The following is a 19628-nucleotide window of genomic DNA, read 5'->3' as shown; positions in this document are numbered from 1 at the left end:
AATTTCAAAAATTCCTAAATTTCCAAAGTCTATAATAAATTCTTTTTTTTTAAGTGTCTGTCTCTAATTCCATATAAATTTCTTACAGATTATACCATCAGTTACCTGAAGTGAAAAAGCAAAATTCTTTCACAGTTAGGCTTCTTTGATCTCCAATGAAATATGGACACACTTCAAAATTCCCCACCTGTAATCTTTGGGATCCAATTTCCTCAAACGATTTACTTTAGGACCATGTTTAGGGTCAGGAGATGGATCTGCCTGGTTCTGAATTTGACACCCTCTAAAAATGTATTAGGTTCAAATCATATTCACTCCTAAGCCATCACACCCTAGAACAGTACAGATCATTGGGATATGACAATACCTAAGATAAAAAGTTTGTTAGGTTTTTCATAGTTTACTTGGCAGCTCTGTCATGTAGTTCTTTCCCACAGATCTAACAGGTAGTTTTATGAGTAAAGGAAACCACACAGTTAATCTATGAGGCGTTTCCAATGATGTAGGTTTACAGAAAAAGCCCCATCGGGATAGACCTCAACTATAATAAATTCTTAAACAAATTAGCATAGATACATTATTTCAAAGCAAACTCTTTCTATAACATTAAATCTCATGAATATAAATTTTCAACAAGAATTTAAATTTAATTGATTTGATCCATCAAATTTTGACTATAACAGCCTCACATCCAACACATTACTCATTGGTAAAGTGGCATATATTACATAGGAAGAGTAAAAGAAGCATCTACTTTGTTTTAAATCTAGTAAAGAAGTCTAGTCTTCTTTATTTCAACTTTATTAGTCTATGATGAAAAAAAAACTTATACAAATATTACTACCATTTTTTTCCCAAAACTGTCATACTTAAGTCTAGTAGTATTCTCCCCATTATTATACATACACTTTGGGTAGCAGAAGTACAGAGCTCAAAAATTTAAAATAGAAAAATTCTCAAAACATTCCATCTTCTACAAGGATCAACAGTAAAAAGATTTCAGGCATCTTCAGGTGTTATTAATAGCATTTTCAGGAATGACAGTAAATGCAGCACACAAAAATTTGTTTTATAATTCACAAAAGTATTTTGGTCTTAAAAGTATGAGAGTCTGAACGAAATATATTCATCTTAAAAATTCCTTAAAAAATTTAACCAAAGGGCAACACATGTTCCTTAGAGATCCCATTTTAACATATGATTCTCTGACATAACTTCCTATTAGACCAAATTCCTCTGAGATGATTATATTAATGACGACTTTTAAAATACTGTATAAAATATCATCACTACTGTGCAGAGAAACAGTCAACATGGCAGGCCTGAGACTGCTATCTTTAGAAAGACCTGCTTTGCAAGGTTGGCCCTTAGCTGGCATCTAGGATCTAGGATTTCAAGAGGGTTCCCATTATCCACAGATAAGATGGGCTCACTGTGTCTCAACTATTTATGCTAACAGTGTGGTTTATGCTGAATACTTGCTTTCCTTCTGGGAGTCTAGAATCTTGGTTATGTCCTAGACAGAAGATGCCTACGTGACTAGCCCCCAATAAACCCTAGGCACTGAGCTTCTCCTTTAGACAACATTTCATGTGTGTTGCAACAATTCATTGCTGGAGACATTAAGCACACCCCCTGTGACCAATGAAGAGAATACTCTTGGAAGCTTGTGTGTAGTTTCCCCCAGACTTAACCCCATGTGTCTTTCCCTTTTGTTAATTTTTGTTTTATATCCTTTCACTGTAATAAATCTTTGCCATGAGTACCACTATGTGCTCAGTCCTGTGAGCCCTAGTGAATCACCAACTGGAGGGGTGGTCTGTGGAATCCCCAACACAAGCATAGAATGGCAGATAGAAATCCCAAGATATTACAGGCTAATGTATATTGAGTGATCACTAAATGCCAACTTGACTATAATTCTTCAATTATGCTGAAAACCTCAAATGTATCCTATTCATAAAAGTTGTCTGAAATAAAATATTTACCTATATGGGAAATTATATATAACTAATTTTCTCTCCCTCAACTCCACTATTAAAGATGAAATAGTTAAAATAAAATTATAAATGCCATCTGCCACTTTATCAGACAATTTTGAAACAGGTGCAAAGTTCAGCTATTTTCCCTTAATATTCAAAGTCCAATTACATAAGTATAATATGTAAATGTCTAAAGTTCTATTTATAATTTCATACAAAATTCCAGGGGAACTTGCTCATATTGGCAAGAAATAAAAATTCTTCTTGGAAAAAATGGAAGCTAGTGAACAATATGGATAAAAACCTTTAAAAGCTGATTCAGTGTCAAGGAATAATCTGAAAATAACTGGATCAAAAGTTAAAGGTTAGTAAAGCAATATAGAAGGCTTATTAAATAGTAGATAAAGAACTGAATTTTCAAATTGGTTCAGATTCAAGATTTCAGAATTCACTGTAGTTTCACAAAATAAGGGCCTTATTAAAAATATCCAGAATTTGAGCGTTAGAGGGTTGAATTGGGGTGATACTAATATCTTCATAGACTTAATCTAGCGATATGTTTTCACTTCTCATTCTTCCCTTTCTGCTTTCTCTCCTCTTATAGTTTATCATTACCAATCATCATCAGCAACACTGTCCAAATTAAGATGTTGCAAATTATTACTCTCCTATCTTTACACTTAATAACATTTAAGAACTTCCTTAAGACAGATTTAGGTTAAGTCAGAGTTAGGCACTCTCTTTATACATGTCATCCTTCCTGAAATAGGTGTCCAAATAGTAATAATGAAGGAACAACCAGATTCACCATGAAAAAATAACGAAAAATTTGGGAATTCCCTGGCAGTGCAGTGGTTAGGACTCTACGCTTCCACTGCAGGGGGCCCGGGTTCGATCCCTGGTCAGGGAACTAAGATCCCTCAAGCCATGTGGCATGCCAAAGAAATGAAAACAAAAATTTAAAAATTATAATTAGTTCTTAGGAAAAAACCAACAATAAAAACATTTTGATGCTGCTTTAGTTTACATAAAAGTAACCAATTATACTATGGATGTCCTAAATGGTATAGAGCTGGTAAGGTTAATAGTTTAATAGTTTAAATTATCCAAACTAGTAAATTCTTTTCTAGGAAACAATAAAGTTAAGGTTCTTATAAGCCTGATTTATAACTCACTAGAGAAAATAACTCAGCCATCTCTGAAGAAAGCTCAAGGATGAAGAGGACAGGAATAAAATATAAGTGGTACACAGAATGAATACCAAAGTTTCCCCTCCTCTCTCTACCCCCAAATCAGGTGTGGATATATTGTTATACATCCACCAAGCAGTTCATAAAGCTGTGGCATTACCTCCTTAGTGTCATTACACATGAAATTCATTAGTACTGCTTAAAACATTATTTAATTAAGTCTACATAGAAAAATACAGATTATAGAAATGTATAGAAAATTGATATTAGCTGGGAAATTAGAGAGCTTTTCTAAATCTTTCATTTTATAGATAAAAACTAAGGACAAGAAGAGTCAGGTGACCTGTCTAAAGTCACACAATTAGTGACAAAGGGAAAGGTGGACTCTGCTATCTTGGTTCCTACTCCACTACTCTTTCTATTAACTATTGTAACTTTTTTCACAAAAGTTAAATGACAAGGTGATTGATAATGCTAACTTTACAAATGTTATATTTTATTTCTTTACCAATTTATCAGTTCTCTTAGTTTGCAGTCCAACAGTTCATCATTCAAGAAGTACTTACGAATAACTTTCAAAATTTAGAAAAAAGGCTTTTTACACATTTAAGAGATTAGGTACTTGGATATTTCTGTTGACAAGAGTCATTTACTTTACAGTTTGAAGATGTTAGGAAATAAATTTAAAATAATGTTCTAAAGCCCAATTTAATATTTGTTTCAAAAGTGACAGCCCCCAAAAAGTGATACGTTGTATAAGGCACAGAGGCATTTTAAAATAAAGTTTATGAAAAATATGGTAACGGAAACACTCAAATCATTTCTAGTAAAGTTTAATTATTCCATTTCTGAAATTACACTCATCCTAAGAACATGCACTAAGTAAATAGATAATAAAGGGGACTGTTTCCCTTCTTTTTCAAAAAGCAGTCAAATGACAAATTACCTTCTTCTGATTAAGGACAACTGTCAGAGAAAAGATTTTTTAATATTCTCACTGAACAGCATTTCTAGTTAATTTTAAAACTAAAAGAACAAACTAAAGTCTTCCCCTTAATTACATAAAAAGCAGAGAGCTCTCACCAAGGTAAAATAGTTGAGAAATAGGGGGCCTAGAGGCCTCTAATGTCAAGCAGTTATGAAGCTGAGAACAAATCATTGGAAAGCATCTAAGCTAAAAGGTGAGACTGACCAATAAAGAAAAAAAAGAAAAATATATGGATTAGGAGTTAATGAGGAAGACACTGAACTGTATTTCAGGAATATATGTTACTTCTACATAAAGTATCTTTTTAATAGCTACAATTTGAAAAGGTTTGCTAAACTGATCTTCTAAATGAGGAACTGGGACAAAGCTCCTGTATGGACACTGCTAGGCAGTTAAGGTGTCCACTGCCACCTAGTGGTAGTAGTGCAGCAAATGCAAAAAAGTAGTATGCCACCTGCAAAATAGTGGTCTCCACACCCTGAGGAGAGCAAGGCAACCGACTGCACAGCAGGAGAAAATACTAAAACTTCTATTAATAATTATTTTACGTATATTTTTAAAATAAATAAGTATGCAAATATTGTCAAGACATGCTGTATAATTTCGCATTTTAACAATGCCATTTTAAAAAATTCTTATTTAATGAAAAAAAGTTTGGGACCACTGTATCAAAGGGTTAAAACTTTAGATCTAAAGATTTAAAACCAAGAACAAACTCAGAGGAAGGAACTGCATTTAATTATGAGTATCTCTCTTACTATGGGTAATAAAATTGTAAGACACCACTGTCACATAAAGAACATCCAAATTCTATTATGGATTAGGTGCCTTTTGAAAATTATATGTATTGAAAAGATTAAATTTTAAAAAAAATCATGAAGTATTTACATCCTTAACCTTAATTATATTATTTGTACAACATCGACACTTTAAAATCTCAGGTTATGTTCCCCAAAGATGCTACCACTAGGAAGCCTTCTGCAATGGTATTTAATATATTTTCACAGAATGCCCAATAGTTTAATAAATTAAAAAAGACATTAAAATATTGAGCACACAACAAGGGGAAAAAATTCTAACGCCACATTAAAGGTTCACGGATGAAGGACTTCTGGCTCAGCTGCTTCTGCTTCCTTTGTTTCTGTGACATACTAGCTGCATACCTCAAGGCTACTCTCTCCAGGTCTCAGTTTCTCCTTCAAAACCATCTTGACACAGCACAGTGGTTAAGGGGGCAGGCTCTTGAGTTAGAACACTTGAGACTGAATCTTGCTCCACTTTACTAATTTTGTGACCCTGAGCAAGTTACCTATTTGTGCCTGTTCACTCATCTGAAGTAGGGATAATAGCAGCTACTTCATATGGTTTCTGGACAGTGCCTGGCAGGTAGTAAACGATCATTAAATAGTAGCTGCTATTATTATCACTGTCACTGTCTTCATCATGATAACTATACTGATTAAGCACCATGCTAAACACTTTGATTACTTTATTTATCTCCAAGCAGCCCTATAACTTAAGTAATAAAAACTTTCATTTAAAAGAGAAAGTCAAAGTATACAACACTTGGCACATGGTAAGCACTACTGAAGGTATAGTCAGATTTTTAAAAAATTATACTGAAGTAAGTAAACCAAAATTTAATACAGCAATATTTGGTTCATGTTTTTGTATCAGGAAAACAAATTTAAGGACAAAATCAGAAGGCAATAGATTGGTTTAAAAGAAAAAATACCCAACAACCACTAACAGTTGTCATATATTAAGGACTCTGTACTATATTAAGTGTTAACCTGAATAATCATTCTAAATTCTGATGAGAGAATTTGAGATGCCTTTAAAAAGCAGCAGCTATATTCCCCATTATAACGAAGGCTCCTGAAGCAATGGTTCTTTACTATCATAGGGTCAGGGGTCCCATTTCAATCTGATGAAATCCACGGATCCTCTCTCCCCAGAGAAAAGAACATATATACTTATAATATTTGGCACAAAGTTTCAGCGAGGGTTTATGGGGCCCAGGATGAGACTCTATGCCCTAGAGATCTGGGACCTTCGTATTCTGCTTTTATTCTTTGGTATAAATATATATATATTTTAAATAAATGAATCCACAGTACTTCAAGTATTCATTAGCAAATTAAGGAGAATTACGTACAGCTACTATGTGTTCTAAACGCACCAGCACAGTAAGCACAGCTACTACCAGAATAGTTAAGTGTTCATTCTGAAAGGGGTTAGTTTTATATTCCCAGTGTGAAATAATCTTTTGAAATAAGAAAAAAAAAGACTAACATGAAAGTAGGAAATGAACAAATATGCTAGATAAAATTTACCACTTTTAAGGAAGACATTAAGACCAGGTTGTACAATTTCTAAACTTAAACAACTCTGAATAAGGAATTAAGATATAAGTAACAGTGATATTCACCCTATACAGTCTTCCCTCATCCTAGAAAAAAGCCAGAGAATAACACATTTCCAAGTCCCATCTGTTATTTATTTTAAAATAAGAACACAATAAACTACAGTATTTAATCGTAGATATTAAATACAGGTATTAATGTACGATACATGTTTCCACAAGGATTAAATTATAATCTAAAATATTGTTGATCAATAATTATCGAAGAGCTTACCGTTTGGGGGGTCTCGTCTTTTCTCTGTTAGGAAATAAATTAAAGGAATATTATTAGACATATGCAATACAAAAATCAACATAAAAAAATCAACTCATCTGAACTGTCTTATTCCTACGTCCATATATAAGTGGTTAACAAGTTTCTCTGAGGAACTGACATTTGAATAAAGCAAGAAAGGAAACAACATATTGAGAGGCCCTCGGGAGGGAACAGCATGAAGGAACACCCTAATACCGGACTGCAGTGAGCCAAAGGAAGAGCGGACAGAGACAAGTCAGAAGGAGAACCAGGGAAGTGGAGCGCGTAGGGTCCCACAGGTCATGGGTTAAGGAATATAGTTTGTGTTCTATATATGGCAGGAAGCTCTTAGAGGTTTCTGAATAGGGGAAGTGACATGATCCAATCTATGTTTTTAACAGTTTTTCCTGGTTACTACGTGGGAAAGAGCGACCAGGGGGCACACGGTGACAGCAGGCAGACGAGTGACAGTCAGGGTGGTCCAGAGGACAGACAACGGCAGCTTGGATTAGGGTGGTAGCAACAGAGGCGGTGAGAAACAGATCCAGGACTTGTTTTTGAAGATAGAGAAGACGGGACTCACTGATAGGGTTTATGAAGAACCATCGTGAGCCAGACTGACAAGGTGGAGGCAACGCCTTTTACTGGGACGGGGAAGGCGAGGAGAGGAGGAGGAGCAGGTCTAACTGGGGCTTGGGGAACATGGATCGAGTGTTCTGCTCACACATACTAGGTTTGAAGGCTATTCTGACACCCAACTGGAGCACACAAGTCTGAAAGTCAGGGGCAAGGTCAACAGGAGAGATAAAACTTTGGGACTCAGCAGACGGTGTTCAAAGCTATGGGACTGAATGAAAGCATAAAGATAATGAAAATACCTAGAGATGCCTGAGCTATGGGGCAGACCAAAATAATACTTAGAAGCTATAGCCAATTAAGTAGGAGTAATACCAGGAGAACTTCTATTAACCCTTTGCATTCATACTCTTACATACCAGGTTTGACACAATTTTGGTTTCAAGAAAGCTCAAAACTGGTTGAAGAATTTTCAACAAATATAATTTCCACAGATTTTTCTAATACAAAATTTTCCAAAATTATAAAACAAATACCCATAAATAATAATATAATAAAATATTTAGCTTATAAACAGCCACAATCCTAAAATTAACAGGATTTAATTGAGAGACAAGTTGAAAATCCTGGCAATGGAAAATATAAATGTATTACTCCATCTGGTGGTCTGATGAAGTAATTTTCTGAAACACTTGATGTAAGCACGTCCTATCTAATGTCAATGAATGTCAAATCTCCAATTTTCAAGGTGATGTTACCTCTGCATCCACAGAGGAAATACTTCTTAAATTGGTGGTGACACAAATATGGAAATATGCTGAGATAATGTAAAGTTCAGAGTATAAGTTCTAAAAAGCAATTACTTAGAAACATGACACTATCCTGGCTTGACAGCCATTCTTATGAAAAAAAGAGAAAGTCTGGTTGAACTAAGAAGAATGGGAGTTAATGGTGTGATGTTTTTGCTAGAAACATTAGCAGAACAGTTGTTTAATCATATTAGGGGACGTTTTTAGTATCACAGTACTAGTCATACTACTGTTGGATTACTGTATTCAAATCCGGACATCATATTTGAGCTGGACCATTTTCTCAAATCTGGATCATTTGAAGACGACATAAAAATGTACAGGGCAGGGCTTCCCTGGTGGCGCAGTGGTTGAGAATCTGCCTGACAACGCAGGGGACACGGGTTCGTGCCCCGGTCCGGGAGGATCCCACATGCCGCGGAGCGGCTGGGCCCGTGAGCCATGGCCGCTGAGCCTGTGCGTCCGGAGCCTGTGCTCCGCAACGGGAGAGGACACAGCAGTGAGAGGCCCGCGTACCACACACACAAAAAAAAGTACAGGGCATTCAGAGCACAGCATATAGTGCTCTGAATACAGTATGATGAGTCTGTAAGTTATACGGTATGCTGAGTCTATAAATCATATCATGTGAGGAATAAGAGACTGGAACTGGTTAAGCTAAAGAAGTGTAGGCCTAAGGAGGGCATGGTAGATGGCTTCCAACATTAAATGGTTAATGGAAGGAAAAGAAAACAAAATTCTTTGTTGCTCCCAAAGTTGGACCCGATGCATCGAAGTTAAAGAGAGGCAAGGCTGAAGGCTGACTTGGCATGAAGGGGCTGCCCAACGATGAATCAGCTGTTTCCCATATGTTGTGATCTTTCTGCTTCTGAAAACACTATGCCTAAAAGCTTAGGAATTGTATAAAACAGAATTCCCGTACCAGTTAAAAGACACCTTCAAGTGACCTACCTATTTCAAGTCAATTATTCTATATTTTAAGAAGTATTTTTTACTCTGTTTTTAAATTGAAAATGTCACACAGTTTGACTAAAAGAAGTCCCAAGGAGTCCCTGGCCTGGCACCACAACATGTTATTGAAATAAGAACTGAACCGTGAATTATTCCACAGAATTAAATTATTCTACAGCATGGAATCAAGTGGTAAACACCCTTGGCCCCAAAAAGAAGTAGCAAAAAACAATAGGCTCCTAATAATTCTCCTATTCACTCATTACAAGGGGGATATATAAGATGGCAGTTAAGTAAGGCAACAACTTAGTTCATTTTATTTTCATTTTTACGTTACCTTCCTCTCGGAAACCCATTAAAATAACAATAAACATATAAAATGTAACACACGTTGTTTACATTTCTGTTTTCAGGATCCAGTGCCTTCCTTTTTCATGACTTATTCCCTCCTCTTGGTAAAGCACATCCTTGAATACAGTGATTTGCAGACTGGGGTAACATGTATACTTGGATGTACAGACTTTTCAAGGAATATATATATGGGCATGGTTAGTTTTAAGGGGATTTATTTGCTGATCTCAACTCCCATATGTTATTTCTCCTAAAAGTGATCTGCTTAAGAAGATGATTTTGGAGAGGTTCACCTTTCCTAATCACCCTTCTCCCACATTACAACAGAAAGGCCTGGTATGTGACAGCTGTCAAATAGTTCTACATCAATGAATTTAAAACTTTACACTATCCTGCATCATTCTCTAATTGTCTTATATGTATTAAAGTCTCATGCATTAAACTAAGTTCCTTATGATTTTACTATATACAACATTAGGGACAAAATAGAGACAAGGCAATGTTTACAGATCTTGTTTGCAACTTTGCTTATTTGCTTCTAGGCTTGCCTAAAGTATTTGTTCACAAACTATAAAATATTTTTGTAAATGTAAGTTACAAATAATGTCATAAAAATGCAAATTTAAGAGTCAGCATATGTAAAATGTTATCAACAGAAAAGGTTATTGGAATGAGTTCTTTAACAAATCTGAAAAAAATCAGCTCTCAATAAAAATAGTATTTCTTGTAAGGTAAGGATTAGCAACCTGTTTTTTGTAAAGGGCCAGATATGCGTCACATAGTCTTTGTCATAACTAGACAACTGTGTTGTGGAAAAAAAGCAGCCAAAGACAATATGTAAACCAACAAGCATAGCTGTTTTTCAATAAAACTTTATTTACAAAAACAGATGGCAGGCCAGATCTGCCCCATGAGCCATAGCCAGCTCCTGTTTAAAGGAATTTTTTTAAAAAAAGTTTACCAGATTTCCTTTGTCGACGGCCCAACAAGTCTGTAACTGCTTTTCGAAATTTTTTTGCTTCTTCTTCATTGGCAAAATTAAGGGCAACTTGACAGGTCTGAAATATTTTCATCAAAAAAGGTAAACAACAAAACCCACAAATTTAGCTTTACTTAACAAAAAAATTAATAACCAATAGAAGTACACTCTGAAGAAGAAAAGCTTCACTTTATTAGCAGACAAGAACTTACTTTATGACCTGTATAACTTAAGAAGGCAAAAAGTATAGAGAAGGTAGAGTAAAAGAGTACTATTAGAGAGGTTACCTATCACAGTAGACACTCAAATGTTACACTGGATACTTCATCTTCAATTAAAAAAACAAAATAGTAAATAGAATTTGATCCTTTAGAAGAGCTCTATAAACATTTGGATTTGAAAAGGCAAATGCTGGAAACATTGATCAAATGCAGATCAACTCTAACTATGTTTTGCAGGTATTATTTAAATTATAACCTTAATTCATGTAAATTATTAAAAGTGTGGAAACACACTGACATTATTATGGCATTTACTCCACACTTTTATGTATGCACATATATTTATATACAATCCAGAAAAATGTGAAAAATAACAAATAAGGACGAAAATACTTTTTGAAAAGATGGACATATCATCTAATCCAACCTTTTATTGCAGAAAATTTAGGAAATACAAATATGAAAATAAAAAATATTAAAGTCACCCATAATTCAGTCACTCAGACAAGTCCTGTGAGTACATGGTATAAAAATCCTTCTAACACTGTCCCTAAGTATAGGCAATAAATATTTAAAATTCTGTTTTTTCCCCTACTTATTGTACTTTAGTACTCTTCTAGATCATAAACTATTCTTTCACAAAATAATCTGAACAGCAATATAATCTTCAATTTTTAAAAGTTACCATGGATTAGTGGTTTCACTTTTATAGATAAGAAAACTAAAACTCAAGAGAGGTTAAACTATTTGTCCAAAGTCACACAGAGGTAAAACTATCTGACTAAAGACAGAGAAGATGAAAAACCAAACCTCTTTTCTACATAACAAATTACATTTACAGTACTCTTTGAAACGTTTTTTTTTCCCCTTAAAATCTTAGCCATTGCTTCCTACTAATAAAGCCATAATATCTGTGAAGAGGCTTTTAAAGTAAAATAATTCTTTATATTTTATACAATGTTTACACAAGAAGCTCATAAACACTTTCCATAGACAAATGTAACAGTAATTACATTAAACAGGGCAATAAAGAAAATATGACTTACATCTCCAGCAAAGGTATGAAAATATCCTCTAGGACTATTATATACAAAGTTATTGTATAGCTCTTGTTCCCACAATAGTTTCCCATCCTAGAAAAAAGTAAAAGTTAAAGTAAGAACTACCAATAAGAAAACCTCTAGAAAAAAAAAAACCACACAAATAAAAACAAAGCAGATGGGCCTTCCCTGGTGGCACAGTGGTTAAGAATCCACCTGCCAATGCAGGGAACGTGGGTTCAGTCCCACGTCCCACGTCCCACGTCCAAGAAGATCCCACATGCCATGGAACAACTAAGCCTGTGCACCACAACTACTGAGCCTGTGCTCTAGAGCCCGCGAGCCACAACTACTGAGCCCACGCACCACAACTACTGAAGGCTGTGCACTCTAAGGCCTGCGTGCTGCAACTACTGAACCTGCATGCTGCAACTACTGAAGCCTGCACGCCTAGAGCCCGTGCTCCGCAACAAGAGAAGCCAGGGCAATGAGACGCCCACGCGCCACAATGAAGAATAGCCCCAACTTGCTGCAACTAGAGAAAGCCCGTGTGCAGCTACGAAGACCCAATGCAGCCAGTTAAAAAAAAAAAGCAGATGACTCATATTAAAGAAACTGTTTATATTAATGCTAGCTTTTACATACACACAGACCACATATATGTGTAATACATAAGTAACATATCACATAATTTAGTAAGTAGTAACAGTAAATACTGGATAATGTTTCTTTCATAAAAACTACATATCAAGTGAGTTGAATTCAGTATGCTAAGATATAATGTCATTAGCCAAGCATTTCCAAATATAGTTACTTGGTCAAATACATAACCAAACACTTACTAGATCATCAACGTTAGATAGAAGGGGTAGGATACTTTTATACATGCACTGATTATCAATGCATAGTTCCATCAGCAGTACTGAGACTGTATGCTATCAAATATTACAGAAGGACTTCATTCTTTTCCTCAATTCTGTAGATGCTGGGAGGGTCAAATAAGCCTTCTCTGTACCGCTCATTAACAATCTTTGAATTCCTAAGTTTTGCAGAGTGGTCTCCTAATTAAACATTGGTATAAACAGTATCAATCATGTGCAGAAGGAGACTGAGGATTAAAGTGCACCAAGGTTAAACTATGGTTAAGGGATCCATGGTGAATGTCATGTTGATAGCTGTAGTACAAGAAATATAATTAACCTTAATACCAAAGGTGGCTAATTGTAAGTATTTAGCAATGGCTATCTATAATTGGAGATGAATGGTTAGAGAAATATAATCATTGCCCTATTCTGAAATGCAAGGTTCTACATAGACCACAATTTTAAAATATTTTAAAATGTTGTACACACATTATGACCATTATAATGGAATCCCTTTCTTCTCAGTGGAGTTATATGTACATTTGATTTCTAAACAGTGCTTCTCCTTGGTGGTGAGAAATAAATATATCAAAGGACTTAGGAGTGTCTTTCAAACTATGCATGTGTTCCCCATCCCCCAGAATCACTGCCATAGTAAGTAAGCTACTGTTAGTAACAGGACTATGCCACATCTCTCAGCTGTTTTGGGGTATGGAGAAAGGGATGTTACAAATTTCTAATGTACAAAGTGCAATAACTTAAATCTCATTTAATCTCAGGGAAATACTCTGCAACGGATCCAGATGGTTATCCCATTTTACAAATAAGAAAGCCGGAGCCCAGAGAAGTAAAACAGTTTGAATACAATCTGTCTAACCATAAGTATTGTCCAGGAGTTCAAACTCAGTTTTATTTTTCTGTAACTACAATCCCATTATACTTACAGCCACATATGAATATTAAACAAGGAGGATTACCCACAGAAAAGATTTTAAAAGATAAATGGAGACTTCATCTCAGCAAAAAAATTATTTTTACAGTGACTATCAGAGATGAACTCCTGACAGAGCATCCAATCTAAGACAAGGTGGATTTATGTTTAAGAGTGAGGGATACAAAGCTGTGAAAATCGGAACACACCTATGTTGACAAACAACATAAAATGGGTAGCAAATACATTATTATAGATATTGTATAATGCTTTAAACCCAGGCCGAAGTAAGTACACACCAGGCTAAATATACTTTTGTAGTTCTCTGAAAGAACTATATACACTAGTCTGTAATGGACAGGATGGGATAAAAAGAGTATCATTAGAAAAGGAGAGAGTGTGGGAAAAGCCCAAGACCCAAAGGAATAAAAACAGACAAATCAACAAAACCTTCAATGTGCAGACAGATAAAATGGGGAACTATTCATGTTCTGGTTTAGGATGTATTCCCAATTTGGTCACAGTACCCATGGTTCAATATCTAAAATCAAGCTTCACTCTTCTAGTATTAATTTAAGTAGAATATAAATATTACATACAGAATAAACAAATCTATACTATTATAAATTACAATTGAAGTAGAAAACCCAATCACCTACAGTTTAAGTGGAAGCAAAATAAAACTCACCTTGATATCAAATATTCTTAAAAAATAAGATCTCTGTGGATTGTCCTTAACAAGACAAGCAACACCACTGCACTTCTTTGACCACATACAGTTCCGATCTGCTGCAAACAACTGTACCACTGCTGAAGACATAGTCTGCAAAATATAAAATTTATAGCCATTAGGTTCAAAATAACACAAGGATAACCATAGCTTCTGCTAACACCTTGACTGCAATCTCGTGAGAGACACTGAACAAGGACCCCTTGCCAACCTGCTCCTAAATTCTGGACCTGAAGAAATAAACATTTACTGTAATTTTAAACTACTTTTTGAAGTAATTTCTTACGTAGTAATAACTAATATAATAACTATACTAAAAATAATTATTGAAAGCTAACATTCATTGAGGCTTAAAATGTGTAAGGAATGTGCTAATAAACACTTTTAAATATTGGGTTGGCCAAAAAGTGCCTTCAGTTTTTAAGCAAAAATAAAAGACACATTTTTCATTTTCACCAAGAACTTTATTGAACGACATTTTCACCCTTTTATTCCATCTTCCCAAAACTTATCATCTTTTTGAGCAGAGAACTGTTCCAGGTGCCTTTTACAGTCTCCCAGGGAAGTGAAATTTTTTCCATTAAAAGAATTTTGTAAAGACCGAAATAAATGGAAATCTGAAGATGCAATGTCTGGTGAATACGGCGGATGAATCTGAACTTCCCAGCCAAGCTGTAACAGTTTTTGCCTGGTCATCAAAGAAACATGCAATCTTGCATTATCCTGATGGAAGATGATGCGTTTTCTGTTGACTAATTCTGGACGCTTTTCGTCTGGTGCCGCTTTCACTTGGTCTAATTGGGAGCAGTACTTGTTGGAATTAATCATTTGGTTTTCCAGAAGGAGCTCATAATAGAGAACTCCCTTCCAATCCCACCATATACACAACATCACCTTCTTCGGATGAAGACTGGCCTTTGGTGTGGTTGGTGGTGGTTCACTTCGCTTGCCCCACGATCTCTTCTGTTCCACATCATTGTACAGTATCCACTTTTCATCGCTCGTCACAATTTGTTTTAAAAACAGAATGTTTTCATTACGTTTAAAGAGAGAATCGCATGTGGAAATATGGTCAAGGTTTTTTTCCACTTAATTTACGTGGAACCCACACATCAAAGCGATGAACATAAAACAAGCTGGTGCAAATGATTTTCCACGCTTGATTTGGATATTTTGAGTATGGTGGCTATCTCAAGCATGGTGTATAACACTGATTGTTCTTAATTAATGTCGCGATTTGATCACTATCAACTTCAACTTGTCTACCTGACCATGGAGCATCATCCTGTGTGAAATCTCCAGCACGAAACTTTGCAAACCACTTTTGACACGTTCGATCAGTCACAGCACCTTCTCCATACGCTGCACAAATTTTTTTTTGCGTTTCGGTTGTGTTTTTACCTTTCTTGCAATAATAAAGCATAATATGCTGAAAATGTTGCTTTTTTTCTTCCATCTTCAATGGCTACACAAAAATTCACCAATTTTGATAAGTCTTTTTAAAAATGCACACCGATATGACAGCTGTCACATATAATCTAACAAAAGTGTTTGCAAAGAAGTTAAAGACAACTAAGTGCTACTAGAGCCATCTTATGGAAAAAACCAAACAAACCTTTTGGCCAACCCAATATAACTCAATTATTATTACTATTATAACCTCACTTTATGCTTGAGAAACCCAAGGTTAAAAAGGATAAATAATTTGTCCAATACCACACAGCTGAGTGGCAGAGCTGAAACTCTAATCCAGGCAATTTGTGACTTTAGATTCTGTATTCTTACTCCCTGTACTATATACTGTTTTCCAATAAAATGAACATTTGATCAACAAAGTAGTAGTATCAGTAAAGTCTGACTTCCATAAAGCAGTTAACCCCTTAAGTAAAGATACTAAGTCAAACCTGAAAGCAAGAGATTTATGTTTACTAATTACAGTGCTGAACATATTATCATATTGGAAGATAAATTCTAACATCTCCTTTTTTAAAAAAATCATTAATTAATTGATTTATTTTTGGCTGTGTTGCGTCTTCATTGCTGCACACAGGCTTTCTCTAGTTGCAGTGAGCGGGGGCTACTCTTCGCTGTGGTGAGCTGGCTTCTCATTGCGGTGGCTTCTCTTGCCGCGGAGCATGGGCTCTGGGCGTGCAGGCTTCAGTAGTTGTGGTTCGTGGGCTCTAGAGCGCGGGCTCAGTAGTTGTGTCTTGCAGGCTCTAGAGCGCAGGCTCAGTAGTTGTGGTGCATGGGCTTAGCTGCTCCGCGGCATGTGGGATCTTTCCGGAACAGGGCTCGAACCTGTGTCCCCTGCATTGGCAGGTGGATTCTTAACCACTATGCCACCAGGGAAGCCCAAACATCTCCTTTTTTAAAGATGATAAAACTGAGGGGAAAAACAAGATTTAAAGTGAACTGCACCTGGCCATACAGCTTGAAAGCTATACTGAAGATATGGAAGGTGATTTGAGTGACGACTGTCCCAATTTTCCCAAGGATGTACCTAACTAGTACTCTTTTAGATGCACAGTAAAGAAGCTAATTCATTACATACAATGGACACCTTAGAACGTGCATTAGGGTTTTCTAGTACACCATGTTGCCACCTCCCTCATGACTATATCACAAACCAGTGGAAATTTTCATTTAACTCTAAGTTTCCTGTATATTATAATCTAGAATGTTAACTATTCAATCCCAGTTTCTCTAAGAGTAATACACCCATTACTGGTACAGCACTTACAAATCTTCTAAAAATGATAATTTTTTCTGATCCAGCAATCTCACTCCTAAATTAGAAATTAAGGAAATAATTTAAAATAAAACCAAAACTGTATTTTTAATATAAATATAAAATCCAAAATAGTTATATGAATATATATTAATTATGGTTTTTTAAATAACCAGAAATAGGAGACAATTAAGTACTTTGGTACATCAGTTCAATGAATACTGGGCACTGTAATAAAAAACAAACCACATTAAGATTTGGAGATGACACTGTTTTGGGTTACTTAACTATGCTTGGGGAATGCCCTCCTTCGATAAGAGAATTCCAAAGACCTATTCTACACGTGAGTCTTTTCTAATAATAATATCAGTGTACAGCTGGAGATCAGAATTTCAGAAGAACTTTCTTCCCCAGATAACAGTGATCGATGCTGTTTTTAACTTTTGCAGACCAAACTCATCTTTGAATTTCATAGACGGTCATGAACAGGACACAAAGCAGCAGGAAAAGTTCCACAAGAGCCATTTTAAAAAGTATAAAGATAGCTCAGAAACTAGGGCATTGGGTTTTAAAAGAGTAGATTGAAGAATGTGGGTGTGCCTTTGGCCTGCTCAGAACACACCAGCGTGCTGCAAGTGCACAGTCTCAGCATGATACCGCCACAGGCTCCCCCTAAACCCTGAGCACTGAAACCATCAGAAAAATGCATTTTGCATACATTATACAAAGATGTTAAAGACCAAGCTGAAAAATTAAAAAATCAGTTGAGAAAGTTTGCTTTCCAAGGAAAATTCATATAAATTACAGCCTTTTTTAGTAAGGTGCTGTCAAACTGCAGTCATTTCTAAAAAGAAAAGCAATTAGTAAACTAGATACCAAGAAAAAGTTCTAAGAATCTTACTTTACTTTTTAACTAGAAAATAAGAAGTTACAGCTTGCAAAAGAAAAAAATGTGCTTTTAGATAGAGTCTGAAATTCCATTATGGAAATCCCCTTGTCAAAAGAACCAAATATTAACAATGTAAAAACACTGTCTGGATGTATATGTGAACTTAACAACAACAACAACAAAACCCCCCAAATCCCATTTAAACATTTACATAAATTTAAAACAAAATCTAAAACATCTGCTTTTAAGAAATAAGGACCCTGGAAACAATGTTATAATTTTCCACACAAACATGTTTGGCATTATAAACAATTCATAAACTTTTAATACTGAAGAACTCAACTAACCGGCAATTTTCAGTAATGGGGTTTTCAAACTTGTGCTACAGTGTTACTGTCAGTCTAAGTGTGCCTATTTCACTCCTTCTTATCTTAACCTGTCAAAAGTCTGAAAATTATATACTATAACACCTTATAAAAGCCTTTTCTGACTAATTCAGAATAATTATAGTAAATGCAAGAATAGCATAACATTTAATATCCAAAGGCCAGAAATAACAGTGACTATCCCTAAAACTCTAGATTGACAGTGGCTTAATTAAGTTTTTAAAAACATTCCTTCCATTCCTTTAAAGTAATTATAGCTAATCAACTCCATTACTTTTTGTCTTTCATAATCAAGAAGGTATTCTTGAAAAACAACCTAAGGACAAGTGCTTCGAAAAGGAAATCTATTTCTTATTAGCTCAATAATGTTAGGGTTAAAATTTGTTAATTAAAAGGGGAAAGAAGTACAATATCAATTTTTGTAGAAACAGAACCTGCCCTATCTCACACATTCCTGCTATTTCAGTACTGAGTTACTGCGATAAATAGTACATCCGTCCTCAGAACTTTCACTGTCAAGGGCAGAAATAAAATGGAGGAAGAATTCGGGGATGGGAATCCCTCCCTCCCTCCTTCAGCAGGGCATGCCCACCTCCCTGGGGCTGACTGCACCAGTCAAGAAGTATTTGGCTGATTCTCTAGGTTGAAACGACTGCTTTTTCTTTGTGTTTCTAGAGTACCTTTTTGTGTATCTTGTATAAAATCTTGTCATGTGACAGATCTTACTCTAAAATAGAATAATTTTCTGTATTGATTTACTATTCGTTAAGGAGACTGTAATTCCCTTAAGCACCTAAAATAGTTTTGTAAGCCTACATTTCTGTGTCACCAATACTTTGCCCCAAGTAAGCAGACACGTGTTAAATTAAATTAAATATTGCATACTATGATTTTGATAGTGATACTATAATAATGAAAAAGAGATTGACCTTTATTTTAGGATACACACTCTGAAGTATATGGGGCATCATATCAGCAACTTATTCTCAAGTGATTCAGAAAATAATGATCTGCACGTATATACACATAGAGAGTAAAATGTTATAAATGGTAAAATGGTAACCCATGGTAAAATGTTATAAATGTTAGACAAATATGTTGGAAGGATATACAGGAATACTTTGTACTGCATTTGCAACTTTCCTGTAAGTTATGAAATTATTTTGAAATAGAAAATGTTTTAAAGCACAAATGATTCAAAACAATGCAAGACTCTTAACCCCCTTCCACAGTCATGACAGGCTTGCGAAGGTGGCTCTCTTCTCAGTCAGTGCTACCTCCACACGTTAGCCACTGCCACTCTGACCCAAGACTAAGAAAACTGCCACTTCTTCCAAGTCCCTCTGTACTAATG

General features: G+C 35.4%; 1 protein-coding gene and 1 non-coding gene across 3 annotated transcripts in view; both read right to left on the bottom strand.

Annotated features, from left to right (window-relative positions):
• The window catches only part of WASL (WASP like actin nucleation promoting factor), a 66290-nt gene that overhangs the window by 20777 nt on the left and 25885 nt on the right, over positions 1 to 19628 (bottom strand). For both annotated transcript variants that reach the window (XM_059073783.2, XM_059073784.2), the window contains exons 2-5: positions 14230 to 14364; positions 11754 to 11840; positions 10469 to 10565; positions 6800 to 6823 (exon numbers count right to left, since the gene is read on the bottom strand). In XM_059073783.2, coding sequence (XP_058929766.1) covers positions 6800 to 6823; positions 10469 to 10565; positions 11754 to 11840; positions 14230 to 14364 — 343 coding nt within the window. The remainder of the gene's footprint in view (positions 1 to 6799; positions 6824 to 10468; positions 10566 to 11753; positions 11841 to 14229; positions 14365 to 19628) is intronic.
• On the bottom strand, positions 412 to 542 carry LOC131763098 (small nucleolar RNA SNORA18). The gene has a single exon (XR_009337499.1). It is a non-coding gene; the product is annotated as a small nucleolar RNA SNORA18 (small nucleolar RNA).

This window comes from Kogia breviceps, chromosome 9, assembly GCF_026419965.1.
Source record: "Kogia breviceps isolate mKogBre1 chromosome 9, mKogBre1 haplotype 1, whole genome shotgun sequence".
NCBI lineage: Eukaryota > Metazoa > Chordata > Mammalia > Artiodactyla > Physeteridae > Kogia > Kogia breviceps.
Note: the sequence above shows the minus strand (reverse complement) of the source record. Positions and strands in the feature narration are given on the sequence as shown.